The sequence below is a fragment of the Callorhinchus milii genome, unplaced genomic scaffold (assembly GCF_018977255.1).
Source record: "Callorhinchus milii isolate IMCB2004 unplaced genomic scaffold, IMCB_Cmil_1.0 Scaffold1, whole genome shotgun sequence".
Taxonomy (NCBI): Eukaryota; Metazoa; Chordata; class Chondrichthyes; order Chimaeriformes; family Callorhinchidae; genus Callorhinchus; species Callorhinchus milii.
This window is the reverse complement of record NW_024704742.1, coordinates 132,507,070-132,525,161: the sequence shown is the minus strand read 5'-3', so window position 1 is coordinate 132,525,161 and position 18,092 is coordinate 132,507,070. Positions and strand designations below refer to the sequence as shown.

Here is an 18,092-nt window from a genome sequence, read left to right as displayed (position 1 = left end):
TGCCAGTTGAGCGGAGGCGCCGGATGGTGGATTGGGGAGTGAGGAGATCGGAGAGATGCCAGGGAGTGAATGGATTTGAACATGAGTATGAGGATCTTGAAGTCGATCTGTTCGGTGATGGGGAGCCAGTGGAGCCTGGGCCAGAACTGGTGAGATGGGGGTACAGAGTTTAGTCCAGGTCAGTATGCAGGCAGCAGAGTTCTGAATAAGATGGATTTTTTGAATAGTGGAGCTGGAGAGCCCGGCGAGAAGTGTATTTGAGTAATCCAGGCGGGAGGTGACACACACCAGAGTTTCGGCTACATTTGGGGTAAGATATGGTTGGAGGCAGGCAATGTGGTGGAGGTGGAGGAAAGCGGTCCTGCTCAGGGACCGGATGTGGGGAATGAAGGACAGCGGGGAGTCAAACCGGACGCCTAGATTGCGCACTGGTTCGTTCGGTGAGTCTGAGTTAGAACCCAGAGAGGTTGAGGAGTTCAGATCTGCAGGAGTGAATACGTTGACGGGAGCCAAGGAATATGGCTTCCGTCTTGTCCACATTCAGCTTCAAGGAAATAGCCAATCTTTATCAAACCAGAAAGAATGACTCAGTCAACATTGATGCCAAAATACCTTTGCTCGGCTAACAAAACACCAACATGTTATTCCAGGAAATATTGTATTAATTTTGCTATATTCACACCTACAAATTTTAATAAACTGCAAAACATAAATAAAACCTTACTTTGAATGCTCAACTGAATGCTCAAATGCAAGCCTTAGCGGTTGTATGGCAATATAGAGAAAATAAGCATCGGCTGGTGCTTATAAACAGCAGGTGCTAACAAAAATCCAGTTGTACAGCATCTTAAGACCTGTTGTTTCTACTTCTCAATTGCAAGGAAGAACTTGATAAGTTAACTGCATTCTAGGAAAAACTGAGCTTTTATTGATCTTCATTAAATATATGCCCTGTAACAATATAAAGGAGAATGGTATTTGGGGGAAATGTTCTTCTCTTTTATATACCTTCATACTATTTAAATAAAAATACCGTGTAATAATGTATATAATGTAAACAAGATAAAATTCACAACAATTCTTATCAATGTATTTCTTAGCTCTTTATGAAGTAGCCCAGAGGATCGAATTCAAGATCCTCATCCTCGCCTACAAGGCCATTCAAGGCCTTGCTCCCTCCTACCTCTCTGACCTACTATCCCCCTACTTACCTGCCCGTACCCTCCGTTCCTCTGGCTCCGGTCTGCTCCACATCCCCACCCCAACCGCCCTACCATCGGTGGCCGGGCCTTCAGCCCCTAGGCTCTGGAACTCTATCCCCCAGTGGCTTCGCCGCCTCCTCCCTTTCCTCCTTCAAGGCGGGTCTCAAGACCTTTCTCTTTGACCGTGCCTTCAGCTCCCCTCTCAACTCTCTACCCCCTCCTCACCCCCTCCCTTCCCTCCCCTCACCCTGACCATTTCCCCCCTGCTCGGGTCCTGACCCAACTGTACAGCGCCTTGGGACGTCCTCCCGATGTGAAAGGCGCTCTATAAATGGAATCTTGTTGTTGTTGTTGTAGCCTGGTTATACAGGTATGAGCTAGTCAAAGAGAGTCAGCATGCATTTGTGAAGGGTAGGTCATGTCTGACTAACCTAGTTGAATTTTTTGAGTAGGTCACTAAAATGGTAGATAAGAGTGTGTCTGTGGATGTTGTTTATATGGACTTTCAGAAGGCATTCGATAAGGTTAAAAGATTATTAGTGAAAATGGAAGAGCATGGAATCAGAGGTAACCTTGTGCCGTGGCTTGGTAATTGATTGGGAGGCAGGAAACAGAGAGTAGGGATAAAGGTAACTTTCTCTGATTGGCGGAACGTGACATGTGGTATCCCCCAGGGGTCTGTACTGGGATCTCATATATATAAATGACTTGAATAGAAATAGATGAAGGAATAGAAAGTTTTATATTCAGGTTTGCAGACAACACTAAACTAGGAGGCTCAGTGAGTTGTGTAGATGGGAGTAGAAAGTTAGTTGTAGTCCTTTAGCTCAGTGGTTAGAGCACTCGCTTTGCAAGCGAGAGACCCGAGTTCAATTCCAGGCAGGACGAAACCTTGGGCAAGTTTCCTTACTCCACATCCTAATAGTAATCCCTCCAAAACAAAAAAAACAATAATAAATTGGTCATTTTCAATCTACGACTGTTTGTGGGACATTGCTGTGCGCAATTGGCTGCCACGTTCGCCCACAAATATACAGTCAATTCACTTTACAGTATATTCTGTGAAGCGCTTTGAGATGTCTAGAAGACGTGTAGAGCGCTATATCAAATGCAAGGATTATTATTATTATTAGGAAGCTACAAAGGGACTTAAACAGATTAAGTGAGTGGGCAAAGCTGTGGCAGATGGAGTTCAATGTAGGGAAGTGCAAGGTCATCCACTATGGATCGAAAAAAGATAAAACAGAATATTTTCTTAATAGGGAGAGACTAAGAACTGTGAAGGAGCAAAGGGATTTGAGTGTCCATATCCAGAAATCACTAAAAAACTAGTTCCCAGGTGCAAAAAGTAATCAAAAAGGCAAATGGAATGTTGTGCTTTATCTCAAGGGGAAGAAATGATGCTTCAGCTGTATACAGTGTTGGTCAGACCCCATCTGGAGTCTCTGTTCAGTTTTGGGCACCACACTTCAGGAAAGATATATTGGCCCTGGAGGAAGTACAGCACAGGTTCACTAGAATGTTACCTGGCCTTAAAGGGTTAAGTTAGAAGGAAAGGCTGCATAACCTCAGATTGTATTCCCTTAAGTTTAGAAGGTTGAGAGGTGATTTGATTGAGGTATTTAAGATGATAAAAAGATTCAATAGGATAGATACAGAGAAGCTATTTCCTCTGGTGGGGGAATCCAAGGGGGCATAGTCTTCAAATTAAACCCAAGAGTGAAATCAGGAAGCANTTTTTCACTCAAAGGGTGGTAGAAATCTGGAATTCTCTACCCCAAAAGGCTGTGAATGCTGCATCCATTCACACATTCAAGAGATAGATTTTTGTTAGGTTGAGGTATTAAGGAATATGGGGAAAAAGCGGGAAATTAGAATTGACCGAATTAATTGAGGTACAGATCAGCCATGATCTAATTGAATGGCAGAACAGGCTCAAAGCACTGAATGCCTACTCCTGTTCCTATGTTCCTATGTGACCATTCAGATTGACAGTCACGAATAGAAACATAAAGAGGTGCACCAAATGGTGTGTTTGACAACACTAGGGTTTGTGATGAAATGGTTCAATAAAGAATGCAATGCAACTGAATTTACCAGAGACTATCCCATTTATTTCAATTGAAATAGAATAAGTCAATTCAAGATCAACTCACCTTTAATTGATGGGACACACATACAGCTGTTGTGCTGCCTAGTGGAACAATGCATTAGTGCACTATGCCCCAGACACAACACCCAAATTTAAATATTAATCTGGGTTGATATTCAAATTCAGGAAACGAAAGTTTTCAAGATGATAAAAAAAGAATTAAATAGCAATTTCACCATGATTGAGGAGTTAATTTTGTTTTTAAATGTTTACAGTACTTCAACGGGAAGAACATGAAAGGGACAAATAATAGGAACTATTATTTAATTTTATAACACTATTTTCCCATAAGAAACCTATCTGGAAAAGAGGAAATAATTGAAACCATATTTTAATACAACAACAGTTTTGGTCTGTCAAAAACAGATATTAAAAACTTGTCACATTTACAATGTTCGTTCTCAAGATCTTAAACTATTTTTGATGAGTGAGATTTTTCTAGTTTGGTATAGGACTTGTCAAATTCATGGAATAACAGTATGAGCAGCAACTTGCAAGACCAACCAACTGTAAGAACTTGTTTAAAATTTGACCAAGACATCAATACCAAACCACCAAGCAAAACCTACTATAATCCTCTTACTATGTTTCTGATTTTGCAGGGCGAAACATTGGGCAAGTTTCCTTACTCCACATGCCACTGTTTACCTAGCTGTAAGTAGGAACCCAGTTGTTAGTCGACTGGCAGATCGCTTTTCCGGGCAAAATAATTCCTTCAAAGAAAAATAATAATAAATTGGTCACTCAATCCATGACTGTTTGTGGGACACTGCTGTGCACTATTGGCTGCTGCATTTCGCCCACAAAATATACTGTTAATTCACTTTACAGTATATATTTTGTGAACTGCTTTGAGATATCTTGAGGATGTGATAAGGCTCTATATCAAATATTTTTTCGGAGTCCTCTCGTGTATTGGTTAGAGCACTCGCCTCACAAGAGAGAGGACCCGGGTTCGATTCCTGGGCAAGGCAAAACTTTAGGTAAGTTTCCCCACACCTTTTGTTTACCTAGTAGTAAATAATAATAATAGTAATAGTCCTTGCATTTGATATAGCGCTTTTCACGTCGGGAGGACGTCCCAAAGCGCTTCACAGAACACACTATAAAGTGAATTGACTGTATATTTGTGGGCGAACGCGGCAGCCAATTGCGCACAGCAATGTCCCACAAACAGTCATAGATTGAAAATTACCAATTTATTGTTGTTTTTGGTTTTTTGGAGGGATTATTATTAGGTGTGTGGAGTAAGGAAACTTGCCCAAGGTTTCGCCCTCTGCCTGGAATTGAACTCAGGTCTCTCGCTTGCAAAGCGAGTGCTCTAACCACTGAGCTACAGGACTCCACAAATAGGAACTTGGTTGTTTGTCAATTGGTGGATCACTTTTCCAGGGGTAATAATCCCTCCAAAATAAAAAAATAAAAATTAGAGATCACTCAAACCACAACTGTTTGTGGGACACTGCTGTGCACAATTGGCTGCCAAATTTTGCCCACGGTATATACAATCTATTCACTTTACAGTAAATAAGTGAAGTACTTTGAGACGTCTCGAAGATGTGATAAGGGGCTATATCAAAAGCAAGGATTATTATTACTGTGTCTCTTTTTATTACTTTTCTGTTAACTCACCAGGCAGCACAAGAGCTAACTGTTACAACAATTTGCATTTATATAGTGCCCTTCACACATCTCAGATTGCTTGACAATGGTAGAGCATGACGCTGAGCCAGTGGAAGGGGGGAGGTGACCTTAAGCACAGTCGAAAAGAAGGTCTTCAGGCGCAACCTGAAGATGGGAAAGGAGGCTATAACCGTTTCACACACAAAATACAGTCAATTTACTTTACAGTGTATTCTGTGAAGTGCTTTGCAACAATGTAATCAGGCACTATATCAAATACAAGGATTATTATTAACAGTTAGGTTGCAAATAGCAGTGTAATGTATCTAGTGGGATGACATCACCAAAAACTCACGGCCAAAATCCTGGTAAGAAAAACATAGGTATATTATCTTTGAAATCTGTATAATCACATCATTAGGCAATGCACTCAAAGTTATGAAGGAGACAGCAGTCTTTTTTGTTAGTTCCCAGGCTGTAAGCGGAATTGTGCAGGGATGAAATCATAATTCTAAGCTCATCTGTCTGCTAATGGGTTTTACATGAGAAAGAAGATAAGTTACTAACTTCTGAATAGTTTAAGTACAGCAACCCAAATGTGTTCTAATCTATATGATAATGGTTTCTATATAACCAAATTTACTTTGATGCACAATTTTCATTCCACACAATTAGAATCCAAAGCATTTTACAAAAGAAAGTTGTTTATTCTATTCAATCTTTTTAATTAGTTTCATCAAGATATCCTATTTTTTTCTTAGGCAACTGAAAACCTACCGATTCAGTATTCATGTTTTATCTATATGGGACAACACTGGCAGGTTCATACGGCAAAGAAAAATAAATCAGTTTACAAAGCACAAAAGAAATGTACTGTATCTGAAATCAATAAGGTGGAAAGAGTAGCGAAGGGAATTCAATTGGTTCTCTTTGGAATAAAGACTTGAGTGTTGACCTAAATTTAAAGGGGTCAATAAGGTGAAAGCAGAGGGTTTTTGTAAAACACTAGGAAAACAAAAGAAAAAGACATCCTAAAAGGTTATGCCAGTTTTCCTTTATGCATTTGTTTCTACATTGTACTTTAATGCTCTTGTGGATATATGTGCGCAGAAAATGTAGTCATGGCCAATGGAAACTTTGATAAATACTAATAGTCTGTGTTTCAATAAACTCAACAGGGTTTACATAGGGACCCTGGCAGATGTTGAGTCACTGACAGTTTGGATCCAGCAATAGTGGAACAAGAGTGCCAAACGGAAGATTTTGTAGCTCAGCGGGTCATTATAGATGGCACAGATGACTATTCAGGGTTTGGAACCCAATAGGTCTACATACAGTAAATCACCTTAAAAGGGAGTCAGAAAATACTAGTTTCAAGATCAGACCATTATGGTATTTACACATAAATGTTGTCATTATTAATTTCACTTAATCACAAAAGATAGTGCTTTCCTCCACATTGATATTGATTTTCCTAACAGCCTCCAGTTAAGGTTTATTGCAGAGTTTATTGCCCATAATCTTTTTATTTTCTACACATCTGTGCCATGACCCGCTGTGCCTTCCCCCACCTCCGCAACATCGCCTAACTCCGCCACTATCTCACACCGCAGGCCGCCAAAACCCTCATACATTAATTCATTACATCGAACCTTGACTATGCAAACTCCTTGCTTGTCGGCCTCCCCAACTACTCCCTCCATAGGCTGCAGATCATTCAGAACTCTGCAGCCCGTGTCCTCTCCTACACCAGGCTCCGTGACCCTATCAACCCCATCCTCACCCGACTCCACTGGCTTCCCATCACACAGAGGATATAGTTCAAGATCCTGGTTCTCATCTTAAAGCCCTCCATGGTTTTGCTCCCTCCTACCTCTGCAACCTCCTAACCCCCTACCATCCTGCCCGCTCCCTCCGCTAAGTGAGCTCCGGCCTGCTTCACGTCTCCGCCTCGCCCCTAGAACTCCATCCCGCAGTCCCTCCACCTCGCCCCTCCCTTGCCTGCTTCAAGACCTATCTCAAGATCCTCTTCTTTGACTGTGCTTGTGATCACCCTGCTTCCCCCCTGCCCTCCACCCTCCCCAATCTCGAACCCCGGCTTTGGTCCAAAACTCTAGATTATCCAGCACTTGGGACATCCTCCCGATGTGAAAGGGACTATACAAATGTAATTTTGTTGTTGTTACTGATGTAGAACATGTATGTGAGAGACTCTGGTATCTACTGCACTGCAGTGACATGCCATAAATAAAAAAACACTAAGAAGAAAATCGGCCACCAATAGATTTAGTAATACACCTACAGAATCTTACAGAATGTACTTTGAAAGCAAACCCTTAATGATTTCTAAGAAGCATTTATCAAACTCTTATTATGGTTTATAGGTCATATATATTTTGTTCAGGACTTCAACCAGTGATCAGAGTATATAGATATCAGTGTTAATTTTAACAAACTGCAGGATAGGTTTTCTGTCACTTTCTCTCCTCATCACTTCCTGCTTAGCAAAGTCAGCTTGAGTACCACCCTTGGTGCCAGAAGATTCTGCTTCAAATCCTAGTGGGGTAATTCAGCCCTTTACCCTTTGAACACTATATACAAAGCTATGTTACATAAGAACATAAGAATTAAGAGCAGGAGTAGGTCATTCGGACCTTCGAGCCTGCCCCGCCATTCGATAAGATCAGGACTGATCTGCAGACCTAACTCTAATTACCTGCCCTATCCCCATATCCCCTAATCCCTATTTTTTAAAAATCTATCAGTCTCAGCCTTGAAGATGTTCAAGGACTGAACATCTACAACCGTCTGGGATAGTGAATTCCATAAATTCACTACCCTCTGAGTGAAGAAATGTTTTCTCAACTCTTCTAAAAGGTTGACCCTTAATGTTCCCAGAGGACATGTCCTTAAATGTGTGAACCAAAATCTTGACAGGTCAGGCGGTGGACTAGTACTGTGCTACATGACTCCCAATACTTTGCTTCTCTCCTATTCTTTAGTCCTGGCATGCTGTACAATGATCCTTGACCCAACAACAGTTCTTCAACGTAAAATAAAAACAGTACAATTTATAGCACTACTACAGAAGATATGTATGCAGTACAATTTCTTTTTAAATATCTTCTTTCTGTCCTCTATAATAGAATTTGCAAAGATCAAAATTTGCAGATTCAAGTCACAAAAGTGTTCAAGTGCAATTGTAGGCCATTTTCACTTGTACCATTGGGGAAATCATTGGGCTAAAATCCGATCAGCATTACACTTTTACTAAGGTCGCCTGCTAATGAGATTTAATCGTGCATTGCCTAAAGATTTTCATATTGTCTAGTTTTTCATCTCTTTGCAAAATCTACAGTTGCCTGAAGCAAAGCAACTTTCTGCCAACTTTGATGACGAACTTCAGGTTCATATGTAAGAAAGTAACTGTTGTCTATTTTATGGCTATACTTAAAGTCATCTTACCTTGTGTAATTTGCCATCTTCCGTGCCAACCAGAAACATCTTGTCATCCTCTATGTGGAAATCGAAGGAGGTTCCACAGTCTAGCAAAAATTGCAAAGAAGATAAACAAGGTTACAGACTCCAGTGGCTTCTGCTTTCCCTCTAGTGCGGAGGACTGGAAAATACTTCAAGTTTGATGGATTAATATTTTGTAGTTTTAACCCCTGCACTGCAGGACATTCCTCTTTTCTTGGGCAAACTGTATTTGTACAAAGAAAGAATACAACAAGAAGCCTAAAGCAAGATATGATTAGGTCAGGAAGAGAGCCCACCCCCAGACGGGCAATAGGGAGAAGGACTTTCCTAGGAACGTAGGTTTGTAGGAGTGACCTATTGGCAATGAGCTTTGTTTGTGAATGTTTCTGTGTCTCTCTCTGCCTTTCACTCCCTCGCTTTCTCTGGCCCTCTCTATCGCTATCCAGTCTCCTTTTAGTTTATTCTCTTTGCATCTCTAACTCTTAATTTTTTGAGAGTGAGAAATGAAGAGAGCATTCCCGTGAGGTTTATTTTTTTTGAGTGTGAGACAGAGAGAGACAGAGGGAGAAAGAGAAAGATGGAAGGAACNTTTTTTTAATGTATAGGTGAGGATGATTTCTTAGAATTAATAAAAATAAAAAATCCTTACATTTGGAATCCACGTCAAGTACTTCACACAATAAGCTGTAAAGTACCGTGATTGTGTGTTTTGTGGGCAAACACAACAGCCAATTGTGCACAGCAATGTCCCACAAACAATGTGAATGACCAATTTTATTTGGGGGGAGGGGGTGATTGTTGGCCAGGACAGAGAGAGAGAGACAGAAACTCCCTTCTCTTTTCTAATAGGTCCATAAGATCTTTAATGTCTACCTGAACAGGCAGATGGGGCCTCGGTTTAACATCTCATCTGAAGAATGGTACCTCCAACATCCCAGCACTTTATTGGAATGTAAGCTTAGATATATGAGTTTCAAGTCTCACATAGGCCTTAAACCCACAACCTTCTGACACAGAGGTGATTGTGCTACCATCTGAGCCAGGCTGACACATTGAAGGCTGAATACGAAAACATGAGATTTCGCATATCAAATGCAAGGATTATTATTATTATTATTAACACATTAGACTAGCAGTTTTGGGGGGGAAGAGGGGGTGTTTCTAGAAATTTTCAGGATAATTTATATTCCAGTGGGTCTTGGAGTTTTCCTATTACAAAATAGGCTACGGTTGAGTAATTTATCCATTTTCACCCTACTTTTTTGAGTGCCTGCACAGTAGGGGGAGAAGTCCGTGTGTCTTCCCACTGAAATTATCACATAGGCTTACCCACAATTTTCAGCTGCAGATTTTCCAGTTCATCCTTGCAGAGTCCATGTATTATGAGCTTGATGATATCTGTATGAACAAGCTCTTCCTGAGTTTAACAAGAAAATACATCATTAATCATGCTGTGACTGCTGTTTTTCAAACTAAATGAGGAGCAAAATGTTTTAGATTCGAGGTGGCTATAACAAATCACACCTTCACAGGTTGGTCCCTACTGCCGACTTCATCAGAGGATTTAGACTTGCTTCAGGTTTGGAGCAAATCCTTGCAGGTTGTATTTTAAGATATAGTAATTTTTTTAAAAGTCCAGTCGGGTATCTGATATATGCAGAAACCTATCACCATGCTTAAGAATATACAAATCAATCTGAGAGTTCCACATATGTACGCATACTTTCCTGTGGCTGGAATGGAATGTGCACTTTCTGCCCAGAGAGGAACATCCTTTTTACCTCATTCCAGAGTGTAATAGGCGTAGGTTGGTAAAAGCCAAGACTTGGGAACCCAGGAATTTGCATTGGGATATTGCTGGGGTTTAACCAGTTAAAACCGCCAAACGTGTTATTGAGAACACTGTCTGGAAAGCTTCCCACCGCTTGTCCAGCTAGGATCACTCCATCCATTTGAAATTTGGTTTGCAGGGTGAACAGGAGCAGATTGGGAAGAATCCCTGCACCAATATACATTTGGATCCTATTTTTGTCAAATGCGTGATTGATAGGAGGAGAAATCCCTATGGCTTCTACTGAACTTTGTGATCTACTCATACAGGTCCTGCTGATGAACCAGACTGCCTGGTCTGTCATTAGCAGTTCCTTGGAAAACTGCAGGCCCAACTAGCTCAGAAAGTGGTTGCGGAGAATGCCTCAGAGTGTTACATCGATTCTGACATTCCATTGCCCCACATCATTTTGGAGTGAGGTCAGCTCCACATAGACCCAGCTTATCAGCCTCCAAGGAAAATAGTTAGTGGATGGTAATAATGCTGATACATTATTTTGCAGGGATAAAGTGGGTGTTTTTTGGCAATGGCAGCTAAAATAACATTTGGTATTCAAAGTCTTTTCCAGAAGCCAGCTGTGTTGGCACAAATAACTGTTGTAATTCTAGCTCCTCTAAGCTATGATTCTCAAGAGGACTACAGTCAATCAGGAGATCTGCTGGATGGTATGGTGCCAGAACCGACCATTCATTGGGATGTCTCGAAGACGTGATAAGGCGCTCTATCAAATGCAAGGATCATTAATTATTATTATATCATTCAGTTCTGCTGTGAGGTTCACTTGAAACTGATCCTGATGGGTCTTGCTAGGCAAAAGGCAAGAAGAACCAAAAATTCTATATCTGTTCAACAACAGTTAAATGAAAGCCCAGAGTAACTTAACTTCACAACAACTTCTAACTCATTATGCAACTTCTAAATATGCAGAATTCATTAATAGACTTGAAAAACCAGTGCCAATTGTTTTGAAATATATCAGGCACCTACTTTCTCAATTGAAACGTAACATGTATCCTTAGCAATCGGTATAATGTCAGTCGGGTTTCTGGCCTTTGTGACCCCTCCGATCAAGCAAAATTGGTAATAATAATAATCCTTGCATTTTACATAGCACCTTATCATTTTGTCCAAAAAATATAGTCAATTCACTTTACAATATATTTTGTGAAGAGCCTTGAGACATCTTGAAGACATATAAGGCGCTAAATCAAATGCAAGGAATATTATTATGTCTCAAAGTGCTTCATAGAATAAACTGCAAAGTGTGACTGTATATTTTGTGGTAGCTGGTTGAGTTAGCCATGGGAATACATTATCAAATAAAATAATAATAATAATCCTTGCATTTGATATAGCGCTTTTCACGTTGGGAGGATGTCCCAATGCACTTCACAGAACACACTGTAAAGTGAATTGACTGTCTATTTGTGGGCGAACGTAGCAGTCAATTGCGCACAGCAATGTCCCACAAACAGTCGTAGATTGAAAATGACCAATTTATTATTGTTTTTGGTTTTGGAGGGATTATTATTAGGCGTGTGGAGTAAGGAAACTTGCCCAAGGTTTCGCCCTCTGCCTGGGATTGAACTCGGGTCTCTCACTTGCAAAGCGAGTACTCTAACCACTGAGCTACAGGACTCCAAATGCAGGGCCGGGAGTTCAGATGACCAAATACTGCATGTAATATCATATTGAAGAATTAAATAGATATTATATTGTTTCTCATGATGACTTTTTGGGAATAATTTGATTCTGTACCATGTTACAGTGCAGTATTGTATAATCAACTTCTAATCGTCTGCTGATCTTGGATGTGAAGCCCATGTTATATATTTGTTGTATTAACTAAAATAAAGACATTTATATGACAGAAATTATACAATTAGGTCAGTAAAAACTATAGCCATGACTTTCCCAATTACTTGGTCCAATAAATAAAGCTGACGGCAAGCACCTTAGTGCTCCTAATAGGATGTAGGTTCCGGGTTATAGCTGCCCACATTGCAAGTTCCACCATGTTGGCCTTGTGGTAAGCGTTTTGGACCTTGCAATTCGTATACAGATGATAATTATAAATCTAAACTGTTACAATGGAGATTGCTATGAATCAGGACTATTTAAATGTTAAAAAATAGGGGAAATACTCTACAGTAACTTCTCATTTGTGGAAGATTTCCCATAATATCATGAGGAATACCTTCAATATGAATTTATACCTAATTCACACTTCTATGTTAAAAATGCTAGAGGCATGCAACTGCCTACATTAATTACCCGTGACTAGTGATAATGAGGTGAAAACCATGACATGTATTGAGTGAAGCTGACACTGAAATGCTAGTGGTCTGGTTCAATGGCTGCCATGGGTGACTTCAGGCTCAACTCATTTGGACTAAATCAGGGAATTTTCACCCGCAGCCAAGCGTTGACATGTTGGGACATTGATAGGAGCAGAATTTTCAACATGATAATGCCACCGGTAGTAATTATCGGATTATATCACATTTCTCACACCAAGTAATCCAACCCCAATAAAAGAAAAGTAGCAGACAATACCTTAACTAAAGCCCAGCAAACAATTCTTCCATCTGATGAGATGGAAAAAAAGTTCAAATTGTTGTCCAGGTCATCTTTCTGCCATTTCACCTGTAAAATGAACACCTTGTACAGTACTATAACATTTGGCAGGAAAACAATGATAATACTTCCTATTACCACAGAGCAGAAGAATTACATCACTTGCCAATACCAAGGATGAATACCGAACAAATCTGTAACTGGTGATTGGCCAGGATGCAGATGGACAATATTTTATAATGATAAGTCAAAAGTAAACAACAATAATATATGGTAATAATCCTTGCATTTGACATAGCACTTTTTTACGTTTTCTAGACATCTCAAAGCTCTTCACAGAATATACTGTAAAGTGAATTGTTTGTATATTTGTGGGTGAAACGCAGCAGCCAATTGAGCACAGTTGTTGTTAATTTAATTAATAATTATTGAAATTATGCAGCACTGTTCATGTAAGGTAATATCTTGGAGTGCTCTACAAGGTCAGGGTTGGATGCTGAGCAAGGGAAAGTCGAATGGAGCACGAGGTGGCCAAAGGGATGTTTGAAGAGGTAAGATTTGAGGCGGGATTTAAAGGCAGAAAGAAAAGGGGTCAGACAGAGTGGTAGAGGAAGGCAGTTCCTGAGGTTAGGGGCATAGGAACCAATGGTGACATGGAGAGAACATGGGCTGTGCAACAAGCCTGCGTTAGCTGGGCGGAGGGGGTGAGCGGAGGAGTAGGGCAGAAGAAGACTGGAGAGGTAAAGAGGCCATTTCGAATGCACACTTCAATAAATAAGATTCAGAAAACAATGGTTTACTCTTCACTTGAACGCTATGCAAATGGTAGAGTTCTAGTTCCTGTACCAGGCAGATCATATAAAACTCTGTTGATGGTATTTGGTATTAATTTTGTAATTGTCACAATTGGGGAGGGGAAAGGAATTGCAAATTGCTCAAATGTTGTAAGCCTGGAAATATAAACTTGTATTTTCTCTAGGGAATCCACTGTACATCATGCTGTCTTAGAGCCTTCATCTCTCTGATGATTTCAGAGCTGAAGCTGATGTTCGGAGCTGAAAACTCTTCTCAGTATGATATACAGCAAATTTCTTGTACGACACCCACTTTGGGTCATGAATCACATTTCCCAGCAAACATTTTTCCAACCCTAATGTTGAAGTACAGTGTTCCATATACACATTGAGTGCTAGCTCGCTAGACTGGAATACTACACTGTATGAGGGGCACTATATAAATGCAAGTTGTTATTATTGTTAAAGCACAAATGACTTGTGGTATTATTCCAATTACTTGTTAGAGTGCTGTGACTCCAGTGACACATGTGTGATATAAAAAGCACTAGAGAAAAATACAGTGAGTTACAAGACTAGAACAATTGAGGATACACGTTATGACAGAAATTACTGGAGAGTATGTGCGAAGGCCTTTATCACACAACTCAAAACAGTAATGATTATTTGTAACATTTTAATTGGCTCTTCCATTTGATGTGTGCAAATTGGTTGCTGAATTTGCTTGCAAAATACACAGTCACTACACTGTACAGTATATTCTGTCAAGTGCTCTGAGACATCCTCCTGATGTAAAAGGAATATTATTATTTTACTTGTTCATTATTACATTATTCATGATTTTTTTTCAAAAGAACATAGTATTTTACAGGAAGAGGCCATTGTGGTCTGTTTAGTCAGTCCTAATATAAAGCTAACAAACTACCATTGTCATTCATGTCTCATTCCCTAAACAACAATTACCCCTTAAGGTTGTTTCAACTGGGTCCAGAATTGTATTTTAAAGAACTTAGATAAATATTTGAAGAAAATAATATTAAAGAGTATGGGGAGAGAACAGGCAAATGAGAAGACAGCACGGACCAAATGGTTTACTTCTGTGCTGTAATCATTCAATAATTCCATGTTTTCATTATTCTATGAACTCCCTGATATATCCAGATTGTTCTGCGGTTGGGCCTTCATCCTCTCTGCCCTCAACCACTGGAACTCCATCCCACATTCCCTTCGCCTCGCTCCCTCCCTTATCTCCTTCAACCGTGCCTTCGGCCACCCTCTCTGTCCTCCATCTTCCCTGATCCCAACACCCCGCTCGGGTCCTAATCACTAATCCCTGACTATTCAGTGCCTTGGGACGTCCTCCCAACCTGAAAGGCACTTTACAAATGTAATTTTGTATTGTATTGTATTAGCTTGCCCAGTTAGACTGCCTAGAATTTATGGTTAACATCAAATTATATAACGTAGGGAAACAAATTAGGCAAATTTCCTGACTTCACAAGCCTCTGTTTACCTAGCAGTAAGTAGGATCCCGGTTGTTAGTCAATTGGCGGATCACTTTCCGGGGGGGTAATAAACCCTCCAAAAAAAATAATAGTAATAATTTGGTCATTCAATCCAAACTGTTTGTGGGACACTGCTGTGTGCAATTGGCTGCCACATATCACCCACAAAATTTACAGTCAATTCACTTCACAGTATATTCAGTGAGGTGCTTTGAGGCGTCTCAATGACATGATCTATCAAATGCAAGGATTATGGTATATTATTATAAAGTCTGGATACAAATGAAAAGAGGCATAATTGAGTCCCACTCTTGTTTATTGTCTGAACATGAGCCTCAGTAATGATGTTATTATTCATTCTGCTGGTTCTCTGGTTTTCCATTATAGAATTAATGAGCACTACTTATCCTTATTTTAGAGTGACTGATTAAATCGATGAAAATAGCTGGACCCTTTATTCTATGCATTCTTTTCATTTAAATTTCAGAACTACATCCTTCAGAACTGTGTCTGAAACCATGGACATGCTTCTATCTGGAATGGAATCAACACCAACACCAGTACAATTTTGATTAACAACTTAAATATTTTTTTATGCTTGGATATGATCTGGTGAAACCTGTCGAGTGAAAGTAGACAAGGTTCTCAGGTTGTAGTGCGATAAATACCATTAGAGCTGTCATGTCGCTAGGATAATAGATGCTGAAAAATTAAAAAGTTCGACTAACTGTACATCTGCAAAGATTGTGAATCTTAATACAAGGATCTAGTCACCGTTGCGTGAAACTGACCTGCCAGACAGGATCGGTGTGTTTGCCAAACCTTGATGTGCTCATGTAAGAAGGTGTATTTGTTGTTTCATGGATATTATAAACAGCAACACTCCCATCGTAAAAACCAACAGCTATGAGATGTGGATATACTCTGTGGATGTCCAGGCACAAGATACTGCTTTCTGTAGTATAAATAAACTCTGGGAAGGAAGGATTTTTCAAGGTGTGAAAGAGGAGCATGCCACGGGTCTGCTTCATAAAGTCATCTGGGGGAGAACAGAGAAAAAAATCATGCTATAAAAACTCTATAAAAACAGATAAGGGACATTCATCACAAGCCCTACAGAATTTTAAAAAGAGGAAACAAAGCATATTAAAATTAAAAAAAGGCAGGTTGAACGTCTCTTCTGAAGGCCGTTACCTCCCGATAATACAGAACACCTCCAGTACCGCATTGGAGTATCGGCATAGACTATATGGGTTCCAAGTCCTAATATGGAACCTTTCAACTCAGGTGAGAGTGCTACCAATTGAGCCAGGTCGACACATCAAATGATCCAGGCTGACATGCTATCTGAGTGCATGTAAATATTTGTTTTAGTCTGACAGGGCTAATTTAGCAATATTAACTAACTTGTCCATAAGGTTTGAGTTGCTTTATTAATTTAATATAGTATTTTTTTCAGCATGGTCGCACAACAGCCAAAAACATCCCCCTGTCTAGGAGACTAGCTCTAAGGAATGGCCATTTGAACTATACAAATCGGCTTCTTGAACAAACCGTAATCACTCGGCTTGTGAAATTTCTCCCCCAATATCCCCCAAATAATCCAGTAAAATGTAATCATTTCCATCTGTTCTTTTGTTGCCATTATTCAAGCCAAAACAATTCCTATACTCAGTTATTTCCAGTCCTAGCCACATAGGGCTGGAGTATTTGATCATCATCTCTGTGAATATTTATTTCTATAAACCTCAGTCAGTCTCTTTCCAAACCAAATATTTGAGAATAAAATAAACAATACAGCATTCAAAGCTTTTGTTCCACATCTTTGTATGAAAAAAAATTCTAATCTCATTTCACTTGAGGTTTTTAGTATTTTCTCTGAACCTTGGCCAGTGTTAAGCGCTCCGGGACTCCACCCCGTATGAAGGGCACTATATAAATGTGAGCTGTTTTTGTTGTATTGATGTATTTACATTGGAGCAGAGCTCCTACAGGTCAATCTGACATACTTCCAGTTACCCAAACGAGCCAGGCAATATTTAATCTTTATTAAGGAATCCTATGAAGAAATATCACAAAACCAATTTAAGATAACAACAGAGAAAAAGGGGAGATTAGGAGGGATTGTTTTACATAAAGAGGCGTTAATATGTGGAATGCTCTGGTGCATGCAGAGATCAGGCAGAATCCGTATTAATTTTCAAGTGGGAACTAGATAGATCTCTAAATAGGAGTAATTTTCTTGGGCATGGGGAAAAGGTAGGAAAATAAGATGGAATAGATTCTCTTTTAAAATAAAGGTAATACTCCATTATAAAAGGTATTATTTTCAAAGTTCACAAATAATTTGACAAAAACTATTTAAGAACAAACATAATAATTTGCTAGGCAAATGAAGACCAAGGTCTATCCAGTTCTTCTTCCATTATCCTGGCAATCCCTTGATAGGTTGTGTCCCAAACTATACACTGTATCTAATTTGTTCTTGAAACACACGACTTTCTGCTTCCACTGTCTCCCTAGGTTTGTTGTTTGTGAAAAAAAAAGTGATTGTAAAAAGAAAAGTGATTGAAAAAAAACTTTCACAGCCAGTGGAGAGGATGTTTTATACATGACAAACTTGAAAACCCAAGATTCGTGCATCAGCATGTGCAACAACTCTGATTAGTCTTCTCACTAGAGGCAGCTAACTGACATTTATTATACACAATTCAGATGCGTGGCTGCTTTATTCCCCTCTGGCACAAGCTAGAATAACCAAAGAGCCAAAGAACAAATGGTGTGTTGACTTACAGACTCACTTTGTAGTGCTTACTTCACTAGATTATCTGCAAACAATAAGTTTACCGAATTGAGGCAATGTTTCAAATCTCGCTGGGCACTTTCTGCAACAGTGGGCAGCTTGGATTCAAAAGCCCATTGTGCAAC

The 18,092-nt window shown here is 39.7% G+C and overlaps 1 protein-coding gene across 3 annotated transcripts in view; it reads right to left on the bottom strand.

The window, feature by feature from the left end:
* Window positions 1-18,092, bottom strand: part of dnai1.2 (dynein, axonemal, intermediate chain 1, paralog 2) — a 91,612-nt gene that overhangs the window by 45,196 nt on the left and 28,324 nt on the right. For all 3 annotated transcript variants that reach the window (XM_007897127.2, XM_007897128.2, XM_007897129.2), the window contains exons 14-17: window positions 15,956-16,203; window positions 12,845-12,934; window positions 9,787-9,874; window positions 8,443-8,522 (exon numbers count right to left, since the gene is read on the bottom strand). In XM_007897127.2, the coding sequence (XP_007895318.1) occupies window positions 8,443-8,522; window positions 9,787-9,874; window positions 12,845-12,934; window positions 15,956-16,203 (506 nt within the window). The remainder of the gene's footprint in view (window positions 1-8,442; window positions 8,523-9,786; window positions 9,875-12,844; window positions 12,935-15,955; window positions 16,204-18,092) is intronic.